The sequence below is a fragment of the Leopardus geoffroyi genome, chromosome A1, assembly GCF_018350155.1.
Source record: "Leopardus geoffroyi isolate Oge1 chromosome A1, O.geoffroyi_Oge1_pat1.0, whole genome shotgun sequence".
Taxonomy (NCBI): Eukaryota; Metazoa; Chordata; class Mammalia; order Carnivora; family Felidae; genus Leopardus; species Leopardus geoffroyi.
The window spans coordinates 136,087,762-136,108,433 of record NC_059326.1 but is presented as its reverse complement, the minus strand read 5'-3'; the positions used below and the strand labels follow the sequence as shown (position 1 = coordinate 136,108,433).

General features: G+C 42.9%; 1 protein-coding gene across 1 annotated transcript in view; it reads right to left on the bottom strand.

Annotated features, from left to right (window-relative positions):
- Positions 1-20,672, bottom strand: part of LOC123580929 (NLR family apoptosis inhibitory protein) — a 41,983-nt gene extending 21,311 nt beyond the window's left edge. Inside the window, exons 1-8 of the mRNA XM_045446398.1 lie at positions 20,560-20,672; positions 17,979-18,549; positions 16,402-16,501; positions 14,138-14,219; positions 13,178-13,229; positions 9,753-9,872; positions 7,040-7,139; positions 505-586 (exon numbers count right to left, since the gene is read on the bottom strand). Of these exons, the coding sequence (XP_045302354.1) occupies positions 505-586; positions 7,040-7,139; positions 9,753-9,872; positions 13,178-13,229; positions 14,138-14,219; positions 16,402-16,501; positions 17,979-18,546 (1,104 nt within the window). The 5' untranslated portion in view covers positions 18,547-18,549; positions 20,560-20,672. The remainder of the gene's footprint in view (positions 1-504; positions 587-7,039; positions 7,140-9,752; positions 9,873-13,177; positions 13,230-14,137; positions 14,220-16,401; positions 16,502-17,978; positions 18,550-20,559) is intronic.

The following is a 20,672-nucleotide window of genomic DNA, read 5'->3' as shown; positions in this document are numbered from 1 at the left end:
AAATTTTATGGTCTTCCAAATAAAGATCACATAGGGAATCCAGGTAGCCTGGATGACAATCAGATCTAAGTCTAAGAGTCTGGGCCCCAAAGTAGAAGGGACTAAATCTACACTTCGTGAAGCTAAGTTTTAGGTCTTGTTTATTATAGTATCCTCATCTATACTTAGTACATGATAGGTGCTTAATAGGTATTTGTAGAACGTATTTCCTTATTTAGGATGAGCAATTCCTGTTCAAAAACCATTTTCTAGGGGTGCCTGGGTGACTCAGTCAGTTAAGCATCTAACTCAGTTTCGGCTCAGGTCATGATCTCACAATTAGTGAGTCTGAGCCCCACACGGGGCTCTACACTGACAGCACAGAGACCACTTGGGAATCCCTCTCAGTCTCTCTCTGCTCCTCTCCAGCTCTCTCCCTAAACAAACAAACAAACAAACAAACAAACAAATTTTTTCTATCACATGATCACATACTGTTAAAATTCACGAGGTGATGTTCGTTACCGTTAATTCAGAAAGTTCACAGTGGTTGTGATCGTCTGGAATCCCTTCTGCACAGGACTTCAGATTTTGGAGAAACTGACAACTAAGCACAAAGTTAAAAGTTATAAAAACAGTTGTATGCAATTAAACGTTTGCATTAGGTTTTCAAATATACTGTAATAAAATTCTGTGTTTTCTGTTTTTGGGATTCTTTTTTGAGAGAGAGTGCACATGCATACGAGCAGGGCAGAGGGCAAAAGAATCTCAAGCAGGCTCCACGCCCAGCACATAGCCAGACCTGGGGCTCGATCCCACAACCCTGGGATCATGACCTGAGCTGAAATCAAGAGTCATACATTCAACCAACTGAGCCACCCACGCACCCCACTGTTATCAAGTTTTTAACGGCAAAAACTAAACATTTAGAATGGTTCTCAGCAACAGCAATGCAAATGGTTCACAAAATAACAATGCAGACAGCCAGTAAATTTGGAGGAATGAGTGCACATTTAATACTCGTCCATGAAACTTACTAAAATGGACCTAAAGATTCAAAAACAGGGAGGAAAACTCCATCTATGAATTACGAAACACAAAACAGGACATGAGTAGAAAAACTGCTAAGATGTAAAGAAAGCTGGAATTGATGGTAATGTACCAATGTTGGCTACATACCAATGTGATTTAAATCAAACATACCACAATGATTTAAGAAACTGGGTGTGGGAATATAAGAACTTTCTGTTTTATCTTTGTACCTGATCTCTAAATCTAAAGTCATCCTCAAATCAAAAGTTTATTTTCTAAAGAGCTCCATCAACATGAATATAGATAAAAACCACAAATATACTTAAAAACCATTTGCACTACTAGGTATTTACCCAAAGGACACAAAAGTACAGATTCAAAGGGGCACATGAACCCCAATGTTTATAGCAGCACGATCAACAGTAGGCAAATATGCAAAGAGCCCAAACATCCATCAACTGATGAATGGATAAAGATGAAATGTTACTCAGCCGTCAAAAAGAATGAAACCTTGTCATTTGCGATGACATAGGTGGATCTAGAATGTATTATGCTAAGTGAGTAAGTCAGAGAAAGACAAATACCATATATTTCATGCATATGCGGAATTTAAGAAACAAATCAGATGAACATGGGGAGAAAAAAAAAGAGGGAGGCAAACCTTAAGAGTTTCTTAATGACAGAGAACAATCTGAGGGTTGCTAGAGGGGAGATGGGTATGGGGATGGGCTAAATGGGTGATGGATATTAATTTAAGGAGGGCACTTGTTATGATGAGCACAGGGTGGTATATGTAAGTGATGAATCTCTGAATTCTACTCCTGAAACCACTATTACACTGTATGTTAACTAGAATTTAGAATTGAAATTTGTTTCAAATAAAACTTTGAAACAAAAGCTATTTGCCAGACATCATCAACTGGGTGTAGATATCCTTTAAACTCAGGTATGATGTTTGCCTGAAGAACCAAGGGGGAAATTTCTAAAGAGTTCTACAATGATTACCTTGGACACATGAAAACTATAGAAGTGACTAAATAAATTGGATAACTAGGAACAACCAACTGTCTCAGGCTCATTTTCATGCCGCAGAATCACAACAAAGGGTAATACATTCTTATTTTCCTACATGGTTGGAAAGGAGTCCAGGAATAAAAGGATAGTTGCAGGTAAATGGCAAGTAGGACTTCTTAAAAAAATACTTATTTATTTTTGAGAGACAGAGCGCAAGCCAGGAGGGGCAGAGAGATAGGACAACAGAGGATCTGAAGCGGGCTCTGTGCCGACAGTGCAGAAGACTGACGAAGGGCTCAAACCCACTAACTGTGAGATCATGACCAGAGCCAAAGTCAGACACTCAACCAACTGAGCCACCCAGGGCGCCCCATCAGCAAGTAGGACTTTTAATTTTTCTGTCCAAGGTTACTATACTGACAAAACCATCAAGGAAAGGACTCTGAAGGAAGATAAGATATAGACTTTTTCATACAAAGCCAATACACTTGGTAGCCAGCAGACCAGCACTGTTCTTCCGTAAAAGCAAAATGGTAACAGATAGACATAAAGGAACGAAGAGTGCTTTGGATGTTTGACTTGGATGATAAATAAAAAAAATATTTTTTTCTTCTTTTTAAAATGTATTTAAAAGGTAACAGTTGAAAGCAAAGACCTAACACTGTATTGTGAGATTTGTCATATATGTGGAAGGCAAAAACATAGGACAACACAAGCACAAAGTGTAAGAGCGGAGAAACAGGAGTCTACTGTTATATGGTTCATACATTCTATGTCCAGTCTTATAATAGTATTTGAAGATGACTGTAATGTATTAAACATGCATACTTTAAATTCTAGAGCAGGCCGTAAAAGGCCAAAATAAAGATGCACAGCTAATCAGCCAACAGTAGATAGAACGGAATACTTAAAAAAAAAAAAACAAATTCGAAACAATTGGGAAAGAAGGAAAGTCAACACAAGATGGGAGAAATAGAAAGCAAGTATCAAAATAGTGTATTTAAATCTAGCCATATCAATAATTACATTAAATATACATTTTTAAACACCCCCATTAGAAAGCAGATATTAGACTATTAAAAAAAAAAAAAATCAAAGACACAACTATGCCTACCAGAAACTCACTTTAAATGTCAAGTCATAGATATAAAAGTAGAATTATTTCAAAAAAGGGGTGCCTGGGTGGCTCAGTCAGTTGAGTGTCCGACTCTTAATTTTGGCTCAGGTCATAATCCCAAGGTTGTAGGATAGAGTCCCACATCGGGCTCCATGCTCAGTGTGGAGCCTGCTTAAGATTTTCTTTCTCGGGGCGCCTGGGTGGCTCAGTCAGTTGAGCGTCTGACTTCGGCTCAGGTCATGATCTCACAGTTTGTGAGTTCGAGCCCCATGTTGGGCTCTGTGCTGACAGCTCAGAGCCTGGAGCCTGCTTCGGATTCTGTGTCTCCCTCTGTCTCTGCCCTTTCCCCACTCATGCTCTGTCTCTCTCAATCTCTCAAAAATGAATAAACATTTTAAAAAATTAAAAGAAAAAAAAAAGATTTTCTTTCTCTTTCCTCTGCCCCTCTCCTCCTCTGGTGTGGTGTCTCTCTCTCAAATTAAAAAAAAATATATGATTTCAAAAAAGACTTATATAACAACTGATTATAGTAAAGCTGGACTGTCTATATTAGATAATGACTTAAAAATAAGGAATATTATGAAGGATAGGGAAGAACATTTCATACATTCTCTATGAAAGAGCCAAGGGCAAAGAATAGTCAAGACACATTCTCTTGAAGGAAAAGAACATGGCAGTTATACAGAAAATATGAAATTATGCTAAATATCTTCAATAATTAGACTGATGAAAATTAAAATTTGGGCAATACCAAGTGAGGAAGCAGACCAGTGGAAACTCATCTATGCTCGTGGGAAAATCAATTGGTACGACTTTGAAAAACGTTTGGCATAACCTAGCAAAGGTGAATAGGTACAAACCTATGACCCTGCAATTTTATGGTTTCTTATGTATTTTAGAGTAACAAACGCGAGCCCTGGGAAATACATACAAGAATGTTCCCAGTGGCATTACTTGCAACACTTCAAAAACAAGCCAGGTGTTGAATCAAGAAAAAAATGGATAAATCTTATATATTCATAAAATAACATACGAACACAGCAGTGAAGACAAGTGAACTACAGCTCAACGTGTAATTATGGATCAGTCTCAAAAACCGTATGAAACAAAACAATCACACAACAACCATGCAGTATGTTTACATGTATTTGAACTTGAAGAACAGGCGGTTAAATATGTTTAAGGATGTACACTTAGTTGATAAAACCCTAAGGAGAAGCAAAGGAACAATTAACCCCAAATTCAGGATCATGTTTAATTGTGGATTGGAAGGATGAGGATATAATCAGAATTGGGGAGGGTGGGCACAGAGGGACCTTCTAAAGAATTAGTAATGTTCCATTTCATAACTTTACTGATGGGTTCATTGGTTTATTACGGTCCTTTAAATCATACGTAAATATTTTAGGTACTCTAGTGCAGGCATCCTAGTTTGCTGCCTTTTTTTTTTTTTTTTTTTCCAAAAAAGGTAGATAGGAGCATCCGGGTGGCTCAGTTGGTTACGGGTCCCACTTGGGCTCAGGTCATGATCTCACAGGTCATCTCACAGCCTGCATCGGGCTCTGTGCTGACAGCTCAGAGCCTGGAGACCGCTTCAGATTCTGTGTCTCCCTCCCTCTCTGTCCCTCCCCTGCTTGCACTCTCTCTCAAAAATAAATAACAATAAAAAAAAATTAAAAATTAGAAAATAAAAAAGGCAGATGGCAGCAGATGATAGCTACGTTGTGGTTTAGACTGTCACAGCACCACATTGTACACCTGAAACCCCTAATATAGTGCGTCAACTGCACTTCAGTTGAAAAAGAAGCTACACTTGTGATGAGCATAGCCTACATAACATGTTCAATCACTATGTTGTACACCTGAAATTCACGTATTATGTATCAACTATAATTTTTTTCAAAAAAAGAGGAAGACAAAAAGGGAGTTTGATTGATTCCCGGAAATGTTCTAAATAATATTAGACTACATCCTCACTTATCTGTCCAAGAATTAAGAACGTCCTTACTGGGGCGCCTGGGTGGCTCAGTCGGTTGGGCGTCCGACTTCGGCTCAGGTCATGATCTCACGGTCTGTGAGTTCGAGCCCCACGTCGGGCTCTGTGCTGACAGCTCAGAGCCTGGAGCCTGTTTCAGATTCTGTGTCTCCCTCTCTCTCTCTGACCTTCCTCCATTCATGCTCTGTCTCTCTCTGTGTCTCAAAAATGAATAAACGTTAAAAAAAAAACTTTTTTAATAAAAAAAAAATTGTCCTTACTGTTCCCAACAGTTTACTAGATACTAAATCCAAATAATAAAGGAGAACTAAACAACTACTCCTGTCAAAACCTGTTCGAAGCAGTATCCTCTTTAGAATCTTAGAATTAGATGGAAGTATTTGAAGATCTGTATGTATTAATACATATTTCTGGGAAAACTCTTACTAATTACCAAGTGAAAAGAACCTATTTCTTCTTGCAGGCGCCTGGGTGGCTCAGTGGGTTGAGTGTCCAACTTGTGGTTTCAGCTCAGGTCATGATCCAAGGATTGTGGGATTGAGCCCTCCATCAGGCTCTGTGCTGAGCGTGCAGCCTGCCTGGAATTAATCCTCTCAATCTCTCTCTCTCTCTCTCTCTCTCTCTCTCTCTCTCTCCCTCCCTCCCTCCCTCTCACACTCTCTTTCTCTAAAATACATTTTTTTTTTAAATTCACAGAAAAGAAATATTAAAGAAATGGGCATTTCCTCATTCATGAAATTTTAGAACACTGGAAACAAACAGAAAATTCTAAAAGCTTCCAGAGAGGGGTAGAGTAGTTGGCACTCACAGGATTAAGAATTAGAAAGGCATGGAACTTTAAACAGCAACACTGGAAGCTATTAGGAAATGTAGCAATGCCTCTAAGATTCAGAATGAGAAGGACTTCTAACCTAGAGTACTAAAACTAGCTAAACTACCCAAACACAAGTGTGGGGTTTGGAGTATAAATATATGCATAATCTTCTGCACTAGTAAATGAACCAAGAGGATGGCATTAGATCCAGCAAGCGGGAGCTACAACACAGGAGGGAAGAAATGGGAATACCCAGGATGAATGTGAGGGAAGATCCCGGGATCCCAGGTGTCTACAGGACAAGTAGTTCATACTGGATCAGGTCAGAAGACATCAGGACAGACCCCTTCAAGAAAATGAAAATGCTGGGGTATCTTGTAGGTCCAAATGAAGGATTGGAGGTTTAAACGTTTGGGAGGATTTGAAGATGAACTAACTATATATAAAAAACTAAGCAAATGGCTATACCTTCTTTAATAAATATTTTAAAAGGTGGGGGGTGCCTGCGTGGTTCAATTGGTTGAGCATCTGACTTTGGCTCAGTTTATGATCTCACAGTTCACGAGTTCGAGCCCCATGTCAGGCTCTGTGCTGACAGCTCAGAGCCTGGAGCCTGGTTCAGATTCTGTGTCTCCCTCTCTCTCTGTCCCTTCCCTGCTTGCACTGTCTCTCACTCTCAAAAATAAACATTAGAAAAAAATTTTTAAATAAAATGGCTAATGTATGAATCTCACCTGAAAACAACAAAAATTAAGCCAAAGTTATCACTTCCTACAAAAATTAAAAGTTGTACAGGGAGGAAAAGTAAGTGTTAATTTACTACAAGGTTTAGCTCTGCATAGCATTTATATAGTCATGATAATAAAAACATGTAACGTAAAAATTATTGCTCTAACCAGAACTACACATGTAGCAAGGAATTCTACATGTGAAGGATGCCACGAGAGCAAGAGGATGAAAGAAATAAACACTCATGCTACATAACATGAATCCAAGAGGTGGGTGAAGACTTAGAAAATAAAACTGGGGGACGGGGAGAATTATTAAACGTGCATCCAAATTCACAGACACTAAACATTCCACTCACTTGGGAAAATATTTGGCATGATCTTCTAATGGGTCATCACCTTCCTTCCAGTTCTCCATACATCCTCCGCAGAAGAAACACTGGACGATGTCCTTCGTGCCTAAAAGTAAGGAAATTCCATCCACTTGTATGTGCATTTGTCAACTGTCACAGATAACAATCACGAAGCCTTTATGAGCAAAACGCTCTTCGCATTTCCAATCGGATTTTGCGACAGAGTCACAGTTTGGGTCACCAGCAAGGTGATATTGTATGTAGGACTCTTCTCTTGGCCAACAGAGTAATCAACTAACGAACCAAATGCTCCTAAGGTATCAGGCGCTTTGATAAACACCCTCTCCCTGTCCCATCCTCCTTTAATGGAGAGAGAGATTTGCAAATCAGAATGTGGAATTATAGCTCCTCGAAGCAAGAGATTTTTGTCCGTTTCGCTCACTCATGAATCTCACTGACCTAGAAAAATACCTAGCACTTCTTATTAAACACTCAATAAGTATTTGTTTAAGGAATAGGACAGAAAGAATGTATTTGGAGCTCAAGGGGAAAAATCTTTGAGGAAATGTAGCAGCCGTATATAAGTAAATTCATGAAGAATCAAGTGCCTCTTACTACATGATTCCCTGGTTTATTTCACTACAAGCAGCATCAAGTCTCCTTATGAAATTATTTCTCTGAAAGGAAATTAGTATTAGGACCCACCAAATGATTGAAATAGAAATGGAACATCCATCATCTTCCTTCTACTCTTGGACCTTGTAGGCACCGCAAAGCTAGGGCAGAAGAAAACCCCCCTTTGTATCTAGACAAAAATACAAGGTCTTAGAGATTGCAAAATCCTAAAAGGGTCAGAGGACTCAGATTTGTGGGGAGAGCTGGAGGTTTGAAAAGGAAGAGGGTGAGGACAATGGACAGAGGATCTTTGAGGACACTGGCAAGAGAAAGAATAGAGTATGGAGAAAGCGGGGCTGGGTGGGGGGGGGTGGGATGGGGGGCGGGAATGATGTCTTTTTTTTTTTTTTTTCAACGTTTATTTATTTTTGGGACAGAGAGAGACAGAGCATGAACGGGGGAGGGGCAGAGAGAGAGGGAGACACAGAATCGGAAACAGGCTCCAGGCTCTGAGCCATCAGCCCAGAGCGCGACGCGGGGCTCGAACTCACGGACCGCGAGATCGTGACCTGGCTGAAGTCGGACGCTTAACCGACTGCGCCACCCAGGCGCCCCGAATGATGTCTTTTTAAATGCTTAAGAATGTGAGGCATTAAGATTTTTCTGTACGAGGCACCTGGGTGGCTCAGTCGATTGAGCCTCTGTTCCACTCAGGTCATGATCTCACTGTTCACGAGTTCGAGCCCCACGTCAGGCTCAGGGCCGACAGCTCAGACACTGGAGCCTGCTTCAGATTCTGTGTCTCCCACTTTCTCAAAAATAAGTAATTTTTTTTTTAATGTGCAATCTTAAAAAAAATGTTTTTATACCAATGGAATAGGTCTGCTAAAGTGACCATAGCATTCCCGTACCCCACAACACCCTGTGATATTTCTGATACCTACTTGACCACTCAGCAGGAGATATGCATGGACCTCTGCTATCATCACTCCATGTGTGTGTTTGGTCTAAAGAAGGACAGCAAGGGGCACCTGGCTGGCTCAGTTGGTAGAGCCTGCACCTCGTGTTATGAGTTCAAGCCCCACATTGGGCCTAGAGATCACTTAAAAAAAAAAAAAAAAAAAAAAAAAAAAAAGGCAGTGGCCAGCAAGATACCTAGGAAGGGCACACTATCTTGTCTCTGATCACCTTGCTGTACTCATACAGATATTTTGCTGAGGAGAACCAACCCACTCTGGATTAGAGAGTGGAGCTGCCTGAGGACCAACAACTAAACAGAGAACATTACCAACTGACAGCAGATGCTACATGGTCGGAAATCATAAAGAAGAACTTCCTGGGAGAGCCTAGGTGGCTCAGTCGGAAGAATACGTGACTCATGATTGCGGGGTGGTGAGTTTGAGCCCCATGTTGGGTGTAGAGATGACTAAAAAAAAATCAACTTTAATTAAAAAAAAAAAACTTACCTAAAACACAAGAATTTCCTGATGTTCTCTTCCAAATAGAGTATGGCAAAGGCTGCTATCCACACTCCCAGTATCTCTCTTTCTTCCATGGTAACAGAAACCCCCCTTTTTGCTAGTCATCCAGGAAAAAGAAACAACATCCTAGCTCCTCTTATAGGTTGGTATGGCCACGTGACTACTAAATTCAGTTTACAGAGACAGAAGCAGAAGGGAAGTACAAAGGTCATGTGACAGTTTCCAGGGAAGCCAAGGTTGGTAGGGGGTGAGGGTTGGAGAATAATGTGTAGAAAGTAAAAGGCATTGTAGGAGAACCTGGGCGGCTCAGTCACTTAAGCATCCGACTCTGGGTTTCGGCTCAGGTCATGATCTCATGGTTCACGGTTCAAGCCCCACGTTGGGCTCTGCACTAACAGTGTAGAGCCTGCTTGGGATTCTCTCTCTCCCTCTCTCTCTCTGCCCCTCTCCTGTGAGCGTGCACTCTCTCTCTCTCTCTCTCTCAAAATAATAAACATTTAAAAAAGAAAAGCAGAGACTGTTGAGTCTAGATAAACACAAGTCCAGCACCATAAGGTATCAATGGAGTTTAAGTGGACATAAGAAAGAGCAAGACCAGAGCTTGGCAAAAACTAGCGACTCACCTGTATAGAGAAGACCTGCTCTGACCAGAGCTGAAACTCCTGCAGGGAATGCGTGGGGCCAGCTCTTAAAAGAATCCAGTCGTAGTCCTTCATTAGCAAAGATGCTGTCATTGCAATACGCTTGAAAAAAAGGCATACGGGGAGATCAGCAAGCTTTGAGATTCCAACTATCAGTGTTCAAATTACCCCTTTGTATCTAGAGATGGAATATGGATGCATTGTGTTTTGCTTCAATGTAATTGGAGGAGGGGTTGGAAAAGATGGAATAGTTACTTTGAAGCACTGGTAGATACGTGGTGGCTAAATACTACTGTCTCATTTCTGCGTAGGTTCAAATTTTTCGATAATAAAACATTTCAAAAGGATCTCTTCATCATCTACTGATGAAGTTTTGGGGTGATGGCGGGGGGGTCCAGAACCGATGGCCAAAAAAGGATTCTTGAAGGCATCTTTGGTGCAAAAAGGTGATTTCATTAAAATACGGGGACAGGACCCATGGGCAGGGAGAGCTTCATGGGGTCGTGAGGGGTAACTCATTATATACCCTCATGTTAGGAGGGGGTCAGGGGAGGACTAAACCTCTAAGGTATTTTGAAAGCAAGGTTTCCAGGACCTTGAGGGGCTAGCTGTTGCTAGGGAAATGCCAGTTATTAATATTTAATAAAACCTCAGTCATGAGACCCTGCAGATGCATATCAGGGGGGCCATAAGCTTGAAGGATGATTGCCAGCATACTTCTTGGGGCAGTTGAGGTAAAGGAAGTAGACTTACAGGATCCTCAAGATTGGGATAATGTTAGACTAAGATTCCCTTTTGCCCCCAGCAAAGTGTCATCATCAGACAGCTGAGCTCCGACGAGGTTAGTCTGCCAGTTTCAAGGACTTGTCTGGGCTGTAGGCAGTAAGGGAACTCAATTTTTCATTTGCCTTAGTTTCCCACATCACCATGGCAAGCATTTATACCCCTTTCGTCTGTCCTCTAACATAACTAACCTATGTTAATTTGGTTCTGTGTGTTTAAGATGAAAGCTTGCCTTGGTGTTCTTTAAACACAGGAGTGTCCGAGGAATATCACGTATCACCCACCTGGGGGTCGGGGGGTGTAGGTGCCAGCCTGTGTTTTGCCCTCAGCTCGCCCCAGGCTCCCTCATCAACTACCACCAAAATAAAACAAGACAGTGCTAGAGGAGATTCCCCTTCTCCCCAGCTTAGCGTCAAGATTCGAGAATATCAAGTTTTCCTTGTTATCTCCCTTAAGAGCAGGCAGGATACCCTTTGGGGTATCCACTCTGTGAGGTAGTTTCCACTAGACTTCCCACCTTAGGCTGGGCCTGGGGTTGCGTTCCTGTCTTCTTTCTGTATCCTGTGAGGACTTGAGAACTAACCTATGGGGGCGCCGGGGTGGTTCAGTCGGTTAAGCGTCTGACTTCGGCTCAGGTCATGATCTCACGGTTCGTGAGTTCCAGCCCCGCATCAGGCTCTGTGCTGACAGCTCAGAGTCTGGAGCCTGCTTCAGATTCTGTGTGTCCCTCTTTCTGCCCCTCTTCCACTCATACTCTCTGTATCTCAAAAATAAATAAAAACATTTTTGAAAAATTAAAAAAAAAAGAAAACTAACCTATGTTAATTTGGTTCTGCGTGTTTAAGATGAAAGCTTGCCTTGGTGTTCTACCTTTGAACACAGGATCCTGCTATTAACTTCGTTTTTAATCTGACTATTACTTAGTATTTTGGAAAAACCCATCTTTTCCTATGTGTCCATTGCTCTCACAGAACTATCGCACTCACAACCCTTCTGACACCAGATGTGTGAGGGTCCTACGCCCGCCCCCTGAAGCCATTCTCTGACACCAGCTGGGTGTCCTACAATTTACCCAAATCTAATTCTACCAGAGATATGTCAGATCCCACAGGTTAAGGGCTCAGCCACACAAGACTGCTCCCACACCACTTTATTTGCTAGAGTGGCTCATAGAACTCAGGGAAACACTTACCACTTTCTTTAAGGGGATGATAAAGGATACACATGGACAACCAGATGAAGACATACGTAGGCCCAGTGTGTATGTGTGTGTGGGAAGCTTCTATACAGAAGCTTCTGTCCCGCGGGGAGTTGGCTGTGGGTGTATTCTCTCACCGGGAAGCTCTCTGAACACTATACTACTGGGCTATTTAAGGAGGCTTCCTCATGTAGGCCTGATTGATCATTACCACCACTTTCAGCCCCCTCCTCTCTCTCTCTCTCTCTCTCTCTGAAGAATGGGAGGAAGGATTGAAAATTCCAAGCTTCTAAAGGTGGTTTGGCCTTCCTAATGAGCAGCCCCCATCCAGGATCCCACCCACAGCACCCAAGAGCCACCCACCTCATTAGAACAAAAGATCCTCTCAGTGCTGTGATCACTTAGAAATCCTTTTTTTTTTTTTTTTTATGTTTATTTATTTTTGAGAGACAGAGACAGACAGAGCATGAGCAGGGGAGGGGTAAGAAGAGAAGGAGACACAGAATCCAGGCTCCAAGCTGTCAGCACAGAGCCCAGATGTGGGGCTCAAACTCACAGAGAACCTGACCCGAGCAGAAGTAGGACACTTAACCGACTGAGCCATCCAAGTGCCCCTGATCACTTAGGAATTCTTAAGGGTTTTAGGCGCTAGGTGCCAGGAACTGGGGGAATTTATGTATTTTCTTTTATCTCACACCTAATTTCTTAACACTGATCCATTTAAGATATTCAGAAGTGTTTTATCCAGAAAATTTAGGAAATTGTTCTAAATAAAGTGTCGAAGACCCAACTCTGTCGTATGCTCATTTATGCCAAAAAAAAAAAAAAACAAAGTCATTCCAGGGGCACCTGGGTGGCTCAGTAGGTTAAGTGTCTGACTTCAGCTCGGGTCATGATCTCACAGCTCTTGAGTTCAAGCCCCGCGTTGGGCTCTGTGCTGACAGCCCAGAGTGGAGCCTGCTTCCGGTTCTGTGTATCCCTCTCTCTGCCCCTCCCCTGCCTGCACTCTCTGTCTCACTCACTCAAAAATAAACATTAAAAACAAAACAAAACAAAACAAAAAACTAAGTCACTCCCGAAGACTAGAAATCTCTTATGAAAATAGTTTTTTTTTTTTGTTTTTTTTTTTTTTAATTATTATGACACCATGGGGCGCCTGGGTGGCTCAGCTGATTAAGCTTCTGACTTGGGATCAGGTCATGATCTCGTGGTCTGTGGGTATGAGCCCCACGTTGGGCTCTGTGCTGACAGCTCAGAGCCTGGAGCCTGCTTCAGATTCTGTGTCTCCCTCTGTCTCTCAAAAATAAACATTAAAAAAAATGATTATGACACCACAATATGAGGAAGAGAATGAAAAAAAAAAAAAAGATGACAAAAAAAAAAAAAAAAGCAAAGGAAGAAATAAGCAAAGCCTTTGGGATATTACCTGTCACCATAGGTAACTCTCTCTTGACCCAGGAATTCACAAAATGTACTCCCTGAAGAAAATTAAAATTCAAGTTATCCACTATTTGACTTAGACAATACAGTGATCTATGAATCACAAGTGGTAAGAACTCTCCTTCCCCCGCCCCCCCCCCATAGTTTCATTGGGTTGTGGCAGGTTTGTGGGATCATCCCTAATTTCCATCTCTATCGATGTTGGAATTTTTTAATGCAGTGCAAAAAACAAAAACAAAAAACACCTGTGAGTGTTTATCTATAGCCAACAGGGAGCCTTCTCAGGGTCATGTTTTCCAAAGATGCAGTTCAAAATCAGAGTTATGTTAACATTGCACAGATGTACTTTGACTAATGAGACAGTACAAGCTATATGGAGGAAAACAGATTCAGTGAGGTGGTTAGGTGTTAAGCAACCAATCCTGAAACTGCACCCAGATTTCTTTCTGAGCAAACACTCCTCCTCCCTTTCAGGCCATCTTCTTTCCAGGGTTCTCACCTTCTGAGTCCTCTTAGCCAATCCACTCTTTTCTTGTTTAAGCCAATTCGGGAAGGGACCAGACACTAGGGAATCCTTACTAATAGAGTATAAAGTAACCAGCTGGGAGGCAGCAGCTCTGAGGCCAGCTGGGCTGGGGGTACCAGGTGTGAATATCTTATGTAGGCATTCAGGTGGGGGCAGCCATCGGAAGCGGAAGTGGGGTGGGGGTGGGGGTGAGGGTGACTCCAGTCAAAGAGGGTAAGACTGGCTGTAGTTCAGCAAGACAATGTGGTTTGCTGCAGTCGACCAGAAGAGAGGTAGGAGAAATGAAAGAAGGGAAGAAGAAACAAATGGAGCCCATGACAAAAAAAGAATGCCACCCCCCGCCCCCCACCCCGCTTCTAATTCACAAAGTATCAGGTAACCAAAAGCCAACTTGAGAAAATATTTGCTGTTATAAATTACCGTGACACCAACAAATCCCTTGTAGCTTTGGATATACTGTGCAATTTCCTCTGAGGATTTCTTACTTTGAAGAAATTCACATCTGTAATTGGTAAACAATAGTAAACATCTCTCTCTCAAAAGTAAAAATAAACATTAAAAAAAAAAAAAAAAGAATCCAGCACTTAACCAACTGAGCCACCCAGGTGCCCCAACTGTTCTACTTTTGTTTAAAATTTTCAACATCAGGGGCTCCTGGGTGGCTCAGTTGGTTAAGCATCCAATTCTTGGTTTGGGCTCGGGTCATGATCTCATGGTTCATGGGTTCAAGCCCCACATCGGGCTGTGTGCTGATGGCAGGGAGCCTGCTTGGGATTCTGTCTCCCTCTCTCTCTGCCCCTCCCCTGCTCGCTATCTACCTCTCTCTCAAAAATAAATAAATAAATGTTAAAAATTTTCAACATCAAAGTTAAAAAAAGGTTTAAGCAATAAATCCGTATTTGGGAGATGTAAAGTCTTGTAGAAAATACTACTCAAGGGGCGCCTGGGTGGCGCAGTCGGTTAAGCGTCCGACTTCAACCAGGTCACGATCTCGCGGTCCGTGAGTTCGAGCCCCGCGTCGGGCTCTGGGCTGATGGCTCAGAGCCTGGAGCCTGTTTCCGATTCTGTGTCTCCCTCTCTCTCTGCCCCTCCCCCGTTCATGCTCTGTCTCTCTCTATCCCAAAAATAAATAAACGTTGAAAAAAAAAATTAAAAAAAAAAATAAAGAAAATACTATTCAATATAGCATTAAAGATAATATGAAATGTAATGCCCGAAGTTCTTAAACCTCCCACAAAAGACCACCAGAGTCGTGGGTCAAAGCCAAGCGGCAAGGGTCGTTTATTGCAGGTTCGAACCTGGTCCTCTGCGCACTCGTCGCCGGAGACGCAAGAGGCCTCGATCAGGGTTGGTATAGCGTTTTTATAGACAGGGATAAACAGCATAGGTGAGGTTTCAAATCAAGGACATTTGTTGTTTTCTGACTGGGCATCCTTTATCTGTCCTTCGGCGGGAAGGCTCTGTGTCCTTCGGCGGGAGAGGGAAGGGGGAAGGGGAGGAATGTGTTAAGCAAGCAAGATTACAGAAGCGAAGGACGCCAGTTAGTTTGTGTACAATTACTACAATTACTCATTTCATTACATATCAGACTACACTCATTTAGGAAGGTTTACAACCCATTCTACTACACAGCGGGTTACATCCAGGAAAGGTCTCACAATGCTCATAGCAAACAGCAAGCAAAACAGACTTCTCAGCAATTGTATTTCTTATCAAAAATCCATAATAAGCAGAAAAGAGAACCTAGCTTTAAACTAAGGTAGCGCTGTCATTTGGATTGTTCCTTTCAGAAACATACTTCATTTTCTAAGCAGAGAACTTAACGTAATCAAAACTTTTCAGTTTTTGAAATAAAACATTTGCACGAGGTATATATTCAGCAGTACATGTAACCATGTGTAGTAAGATTTTAAACATGGTGTTACTTTCCAACTTCCTTTATACACTATTTTACATCATCCCCATGCAAATTATTCTTTATTAATTGAGGCAGATCTGGAACTACTTTGCCAAACAGATAGGATTCTGATATAATAAAACAACCTTTAAGAAGTGGTTTTATAATGGAGCGCTTGGGGAGGCTCAGTTAAGTGTGCAACTCTTGGTTTTGGCTCAGATCGTGATCTGAGAGTTGGTGACTTTGAACGCCATGACAGGCTCTGGGCTGTCAGCACAGAATTTTTGGGATTTCTCTCTTCCTCTCTCTACCCCTCCCCTGCTCACATGCATGATCATGCATGTGCTCTCTCTCGAAGAATAAACATTAAAAAAAGAAGTGATTTTATTTTTTATTTAATGAGAGAGAGAGTACAAGCAGGGGAGAGGGGCAGAGAGAGAGAGAGAGAGACAAAGACAGAGAGAGAATCTTAAACAGGAGAGAATCTCCACTGAGTGTGGAGCCCAATGTGGGGCTCCACACACAACCCAAGGATCATGACCTGAGCTGAAACCAAGAGATGGCCGCTCAACCGACTGAGCCATCCAGGTGCCCCAAAATGATTTTAAATGATACAATTCACATTTTCCACAAAGTAATCAAGCCTTTCTTGAATAAATTCTGAAATGTTCCAATACCGGTTAGGAAACGATCAAGACTGAAGACGCTACTCCAGATGACTTGTCTTTTGCCTTACAACAACAAAAAAACAAAGATAATTACAAGAAAAATATATTTATCTACTTACTTGGGGAACCACTTGGCATGTTCCTTCCAAGGATCATCTCCCTCTTCCCAGTTTCCTAAACATCCACCACAGGAAAAACACTGCACAGTGTCCCGTTTACCTACATGTGAAGGACACATTTAGATCACCCAGCAATGGCTCCATGGGGTAGGGCAGAAGACGAGTTTCCAGGAGCTGACTGCTTGGTGCATGAGCAAAAGGCACTGCAGCATGTCTGTCTGTTCACACCCCCTGCAGGCTGAATCTCTACCCACACACAGCCCTGCTCCCCTAAGGGAGCAGTTAGGGTACCCTACCCCTCAGCCACAGCCCTACTTCACATACAGAACGGTCAGCTGCTTATGCACTCGCCCCAATTCCTTCCAAGGGCTGGTGTTTTGCTCTTTGAGCTCTCAGGGAAGGAGTCAGGAAGCCAAGAAACACCAGCACTCATAAAGTAAGGTACCATTAGAAGCTGTAACTTGTAGTTCCACCATGAAGTTTCCGTGGAGACTTAAGCACATTTCTTAAACTCTTTGAGCCTAATAAACTCAACTGTGAGACGTGGGGAAGGGGCAAGTTGTTGGATTAGAATTAAGGCTGAATTTGAACTTAGCATCAAGCACATACTCAGTAAATGATTGCTGTTTTCAAAATTGTCATTCACACTTGTCCTAACATTTATGGCATGGCCAGGAGATTTCAAACATAGTGCAGTTTTCTAGAGTGCAATTCTCCCTATACATTAAAGTTAGCCTTAAAATTAAAGCAAACAACTCCGCCCCTCCCCATACTGCAGCCATTAAAAGAATTAAGGAAAGGGGCGCCTGGGTGGCTCAGTCCGTTAAGCATCTGACTTCGGCTCAGGTCATGATCTCACCGTCCATGGGTTTGAGCCCCGCGTCAGGCTCTGTGCTGACAGCTTGGAGCCTGGAGCCTGCTTCAGATTCTGTGTCTCCCCCTCTTTGACCCTCCCCCATTCATGCTCTGTCTCTCTCTGTCTCAAAAATAAACAAACATTAAAAAAAAAAAAAGAATTAAAGAAAGATCATAGAAGAACCAGGGAACGGGTAAGAAAACTGTGGTTTGACTTCGTGATTTATTACGAGGGCCTTGAGAACTCAACCAGCATTGTCTGAGGTCCAAGTTTAAGGAAAAGTAACTTCCTTACTTTATAATACATTTTGCAAATTAACTTGATGCTTTGTACAGTGTGTTCATGTTACAAGGGTTCAATTTTAATAAAACACACCTTATGCCTCATGTAACCCATTTAACAACTGAGGAGAAGTCCACAGAATGTCCCAATTCCAACATGGGACCCAAACGCAAAACTCCAGAGAAATACTTCAGAAAATGACTTTAAAAATTACCTGTAGGGGCACCTGGGTTGTTCAGTCGGTGAAGCGGCCGACTTCGGCTCAGGTCATGATCTCACGGTCCGGGAGTTCAAGTCCCGCATCGGGCTCTGTGCTGACAGCTCAGAGCCTGGAGCCTGTTTCAGATTCTGTGTCTCCCTCTCTCTCTGACCCTCCCCCGTTCATGCTCTCTGTCTCTCTCTGTCTCAAAAATAAATAAACATTAAAAAAAAAAATTACCTGTAAAGACAAAGCCAGCAGCTGAGAGGTCCCTCACGGATACCGCTTGCACGTAAAATGGCCAGTTCTGGAAGGATTCGAGTCTGGCCCTGTCTTCCTGGTACCTTGCTTTGTCGCCTCTCAGCATGTTCTCTGGATTCTTGACTCTTATATCATACTTGCCAACGTTACCAACATCTTTGCCCAAAAGGAACTCACAACGTGGACGAAACTTCTTGTGAAGTTCTATGGGGAGTCTGTGGATGGAGGCACCAAAGAGGATTAAGCTGCAGCAGAAGCACTGAATCCCAGATTTTACGCCAGTGAAATAAAACCCGGCTGCTGCCATCTCCTGTGGCGTCCATGAGCTGTAGTGCTCATAGGTCACAAAACTCTTCAACCTTTTTGCTTCACTGCGCATGTGTGAGTTAAAGCCTTTCTGCATTTTTTCTCGTTCCTTCTGAAATCCTTCTTCCATTTCTTTGGCGAACTGAACTGCATCTATGCCTAGAAAAGTAGACAGCTCCGGGAGCAAAGCAAAATCAAACTCGGAAATCCTATCCTCCTGGGCCACCTCCTCGGCCGCCATTTTCTGAAAAGTAAAGAAAAGCAGGTTAATGAACTTCCACCTGAGCAGCTGCAGGTAAGTCACCACTTAGGTCAAAGGCATAAAACAGGGGCTCCCATAGCACCATCATATAACAAGCCGCAGCATGCCTGCTTGCATTCTCCACACTCTGGGAGCCTCAGGAGTCTTCTGTTAATCCCTGTTAATTTTCCGTTAATCTTCTGTTAATCCCTGTTAATCTTCTGTTAAACCCAACATGAAGTTGGGTGGTTCCGCTCTGCAAGGTGGGTTTATGCACTTCCCACCCACTCCCGCCTTTACCCGGTTCAGCTGATCAAGAACTTGCCAATCTACCCACATTTCTGCAAACCTGCAGCTGAGGATCTTGATTAAGAGCAAGCATGCCCTTGTTTTGGCAGGATCCAGTGCAAGGAAGAGCTCCTTTGTCCTTAGTGCAGGAAATTTGTCTCCACGCAGGTTATCCAGGAAGGTCTATCAGACCAGAAGGTTACCGAGGTTTCAACGGAATTGCCCCTTTGTTTCAATTCTCTTTTGCCCTGTACAGTCCCTTTGGTGGCTAGCAGATGAGAGTCACATTATGACCAAAAGAAATATCTCCCCAACTCTCCTTTGCCATCACATCCCTTCCCAGAATGAACAGATCAAACCTTGGTGGACTCGGATGCCTGAGGCTCTTACTTTTATTTTTGCCAAAGCAGCCCAAACCAGCCAAGAAATGGTTTTCTTGGAGGACTTCCTCTCTGAGTTTGTGTGAATAGTTTAGCTCTTTGCTCTGGTTCAGGATCTACCACCGGTCCCTCCCTGCTCTGCTTTTCCTCCCATCAATAGTCCTCATACTTGAAATCAAGCCACTGATGCCTCAGCAGCCAGCCTGGCCTCTGTGGCTTGAACTCTTTTCATTCTTTTCTCATTCTCCCACTTTTCATTCTTTTTTTTTTTCTCCCAAAGTCTTAGTCATCATTTAAATTTAAAAGAGGAACCACAGGTCTCCAGTATGCCAATCACAGTGCCCCGTCTCCAGCCATCACCCAGGGTTGGCTAACTGAAAAAACTCACAAGACTCTACACAGTATACTTACATAAGGCTTTAGCAACAGTGAAAGATAAGATACAAAAATTAAAATTCATGAGGCGCCTGGGTGGCTCGGTCGGTTAAGCGTCTGACCTCCACTCAGGTCATGACCTTGCGGTTGCTGAGTTTGAGCCCCATGTTGGGCTGGCCGCTGTCAGCCTGTCAGCGCAGTTTGCTTTAGATCCTCTGTCTCCCTTACTCCGTCCATCCCTCACCTGTGCTCTCCCAAAAAATAAATATTGGAAAAAAAAAAAATTAAAAACAGGTCTACACGAGAGAGGGACTCAGACTCCAGGATCAGTACCTAGGGATTCTTCTCTGTTGCACAGGACATTCTTCATTTTAGGTAATGAACCACCTAGATAGCTCTTAGAGAAACCATAATCTCATCTGAGGAGGAGTCTTAGAGACCCCTCTGGCCCTGTGACCAAAACTAGGCTGCGTGACCGGTCCCAAAACCAGAAACAAGCTGACGCCAGCTAACCACCCCGCCCCTCCCCCCGGTCTGTTTCAGACCCTAGCACACGACTGACTACATTCATCACCACTTGGGACATTTCATTCAGGTTTGGCCAACATGCAGCATCTTGGATCCCTATCTCTCCGGGGGTACGGAAGTACAGGATTGCAAGAGACCAGCTGGTCCGCAGTCGTCCTGTACATAGACAACAAAGTTCACCGGTCAGTTTTGCTGGTCCCCAGGCTGCTTCTGGGCAGAAGAGACCTCCGAAGCCCTCTCGAGCTTGCCTGTTCTTTTACAGCAAGAGCTAAGAGAGCCAGGGAGGCTCCTGTGTCGTGCAGCTAGGATTCAAACCCATCTGTGTGACCCTAGTGCCTGTCCTCTGGCCTCCCAAGAGACAAACAGGAATGAGAGAAACATGAGAACTGCGAGGTGAGGTGTGGAAGCAAAGCACCATGGTCAGAGAAGGTCATTTACTTACTGAGAGGCTTGTCCGGAGTCCCACTCAGAAGGAAGGAGAGTGTGTGGCTGAGCCTCTGTGCTAGCCCTTTAATGGGAAGCACTGAGAAAACATTTGAGGAACCAAAACTCAAA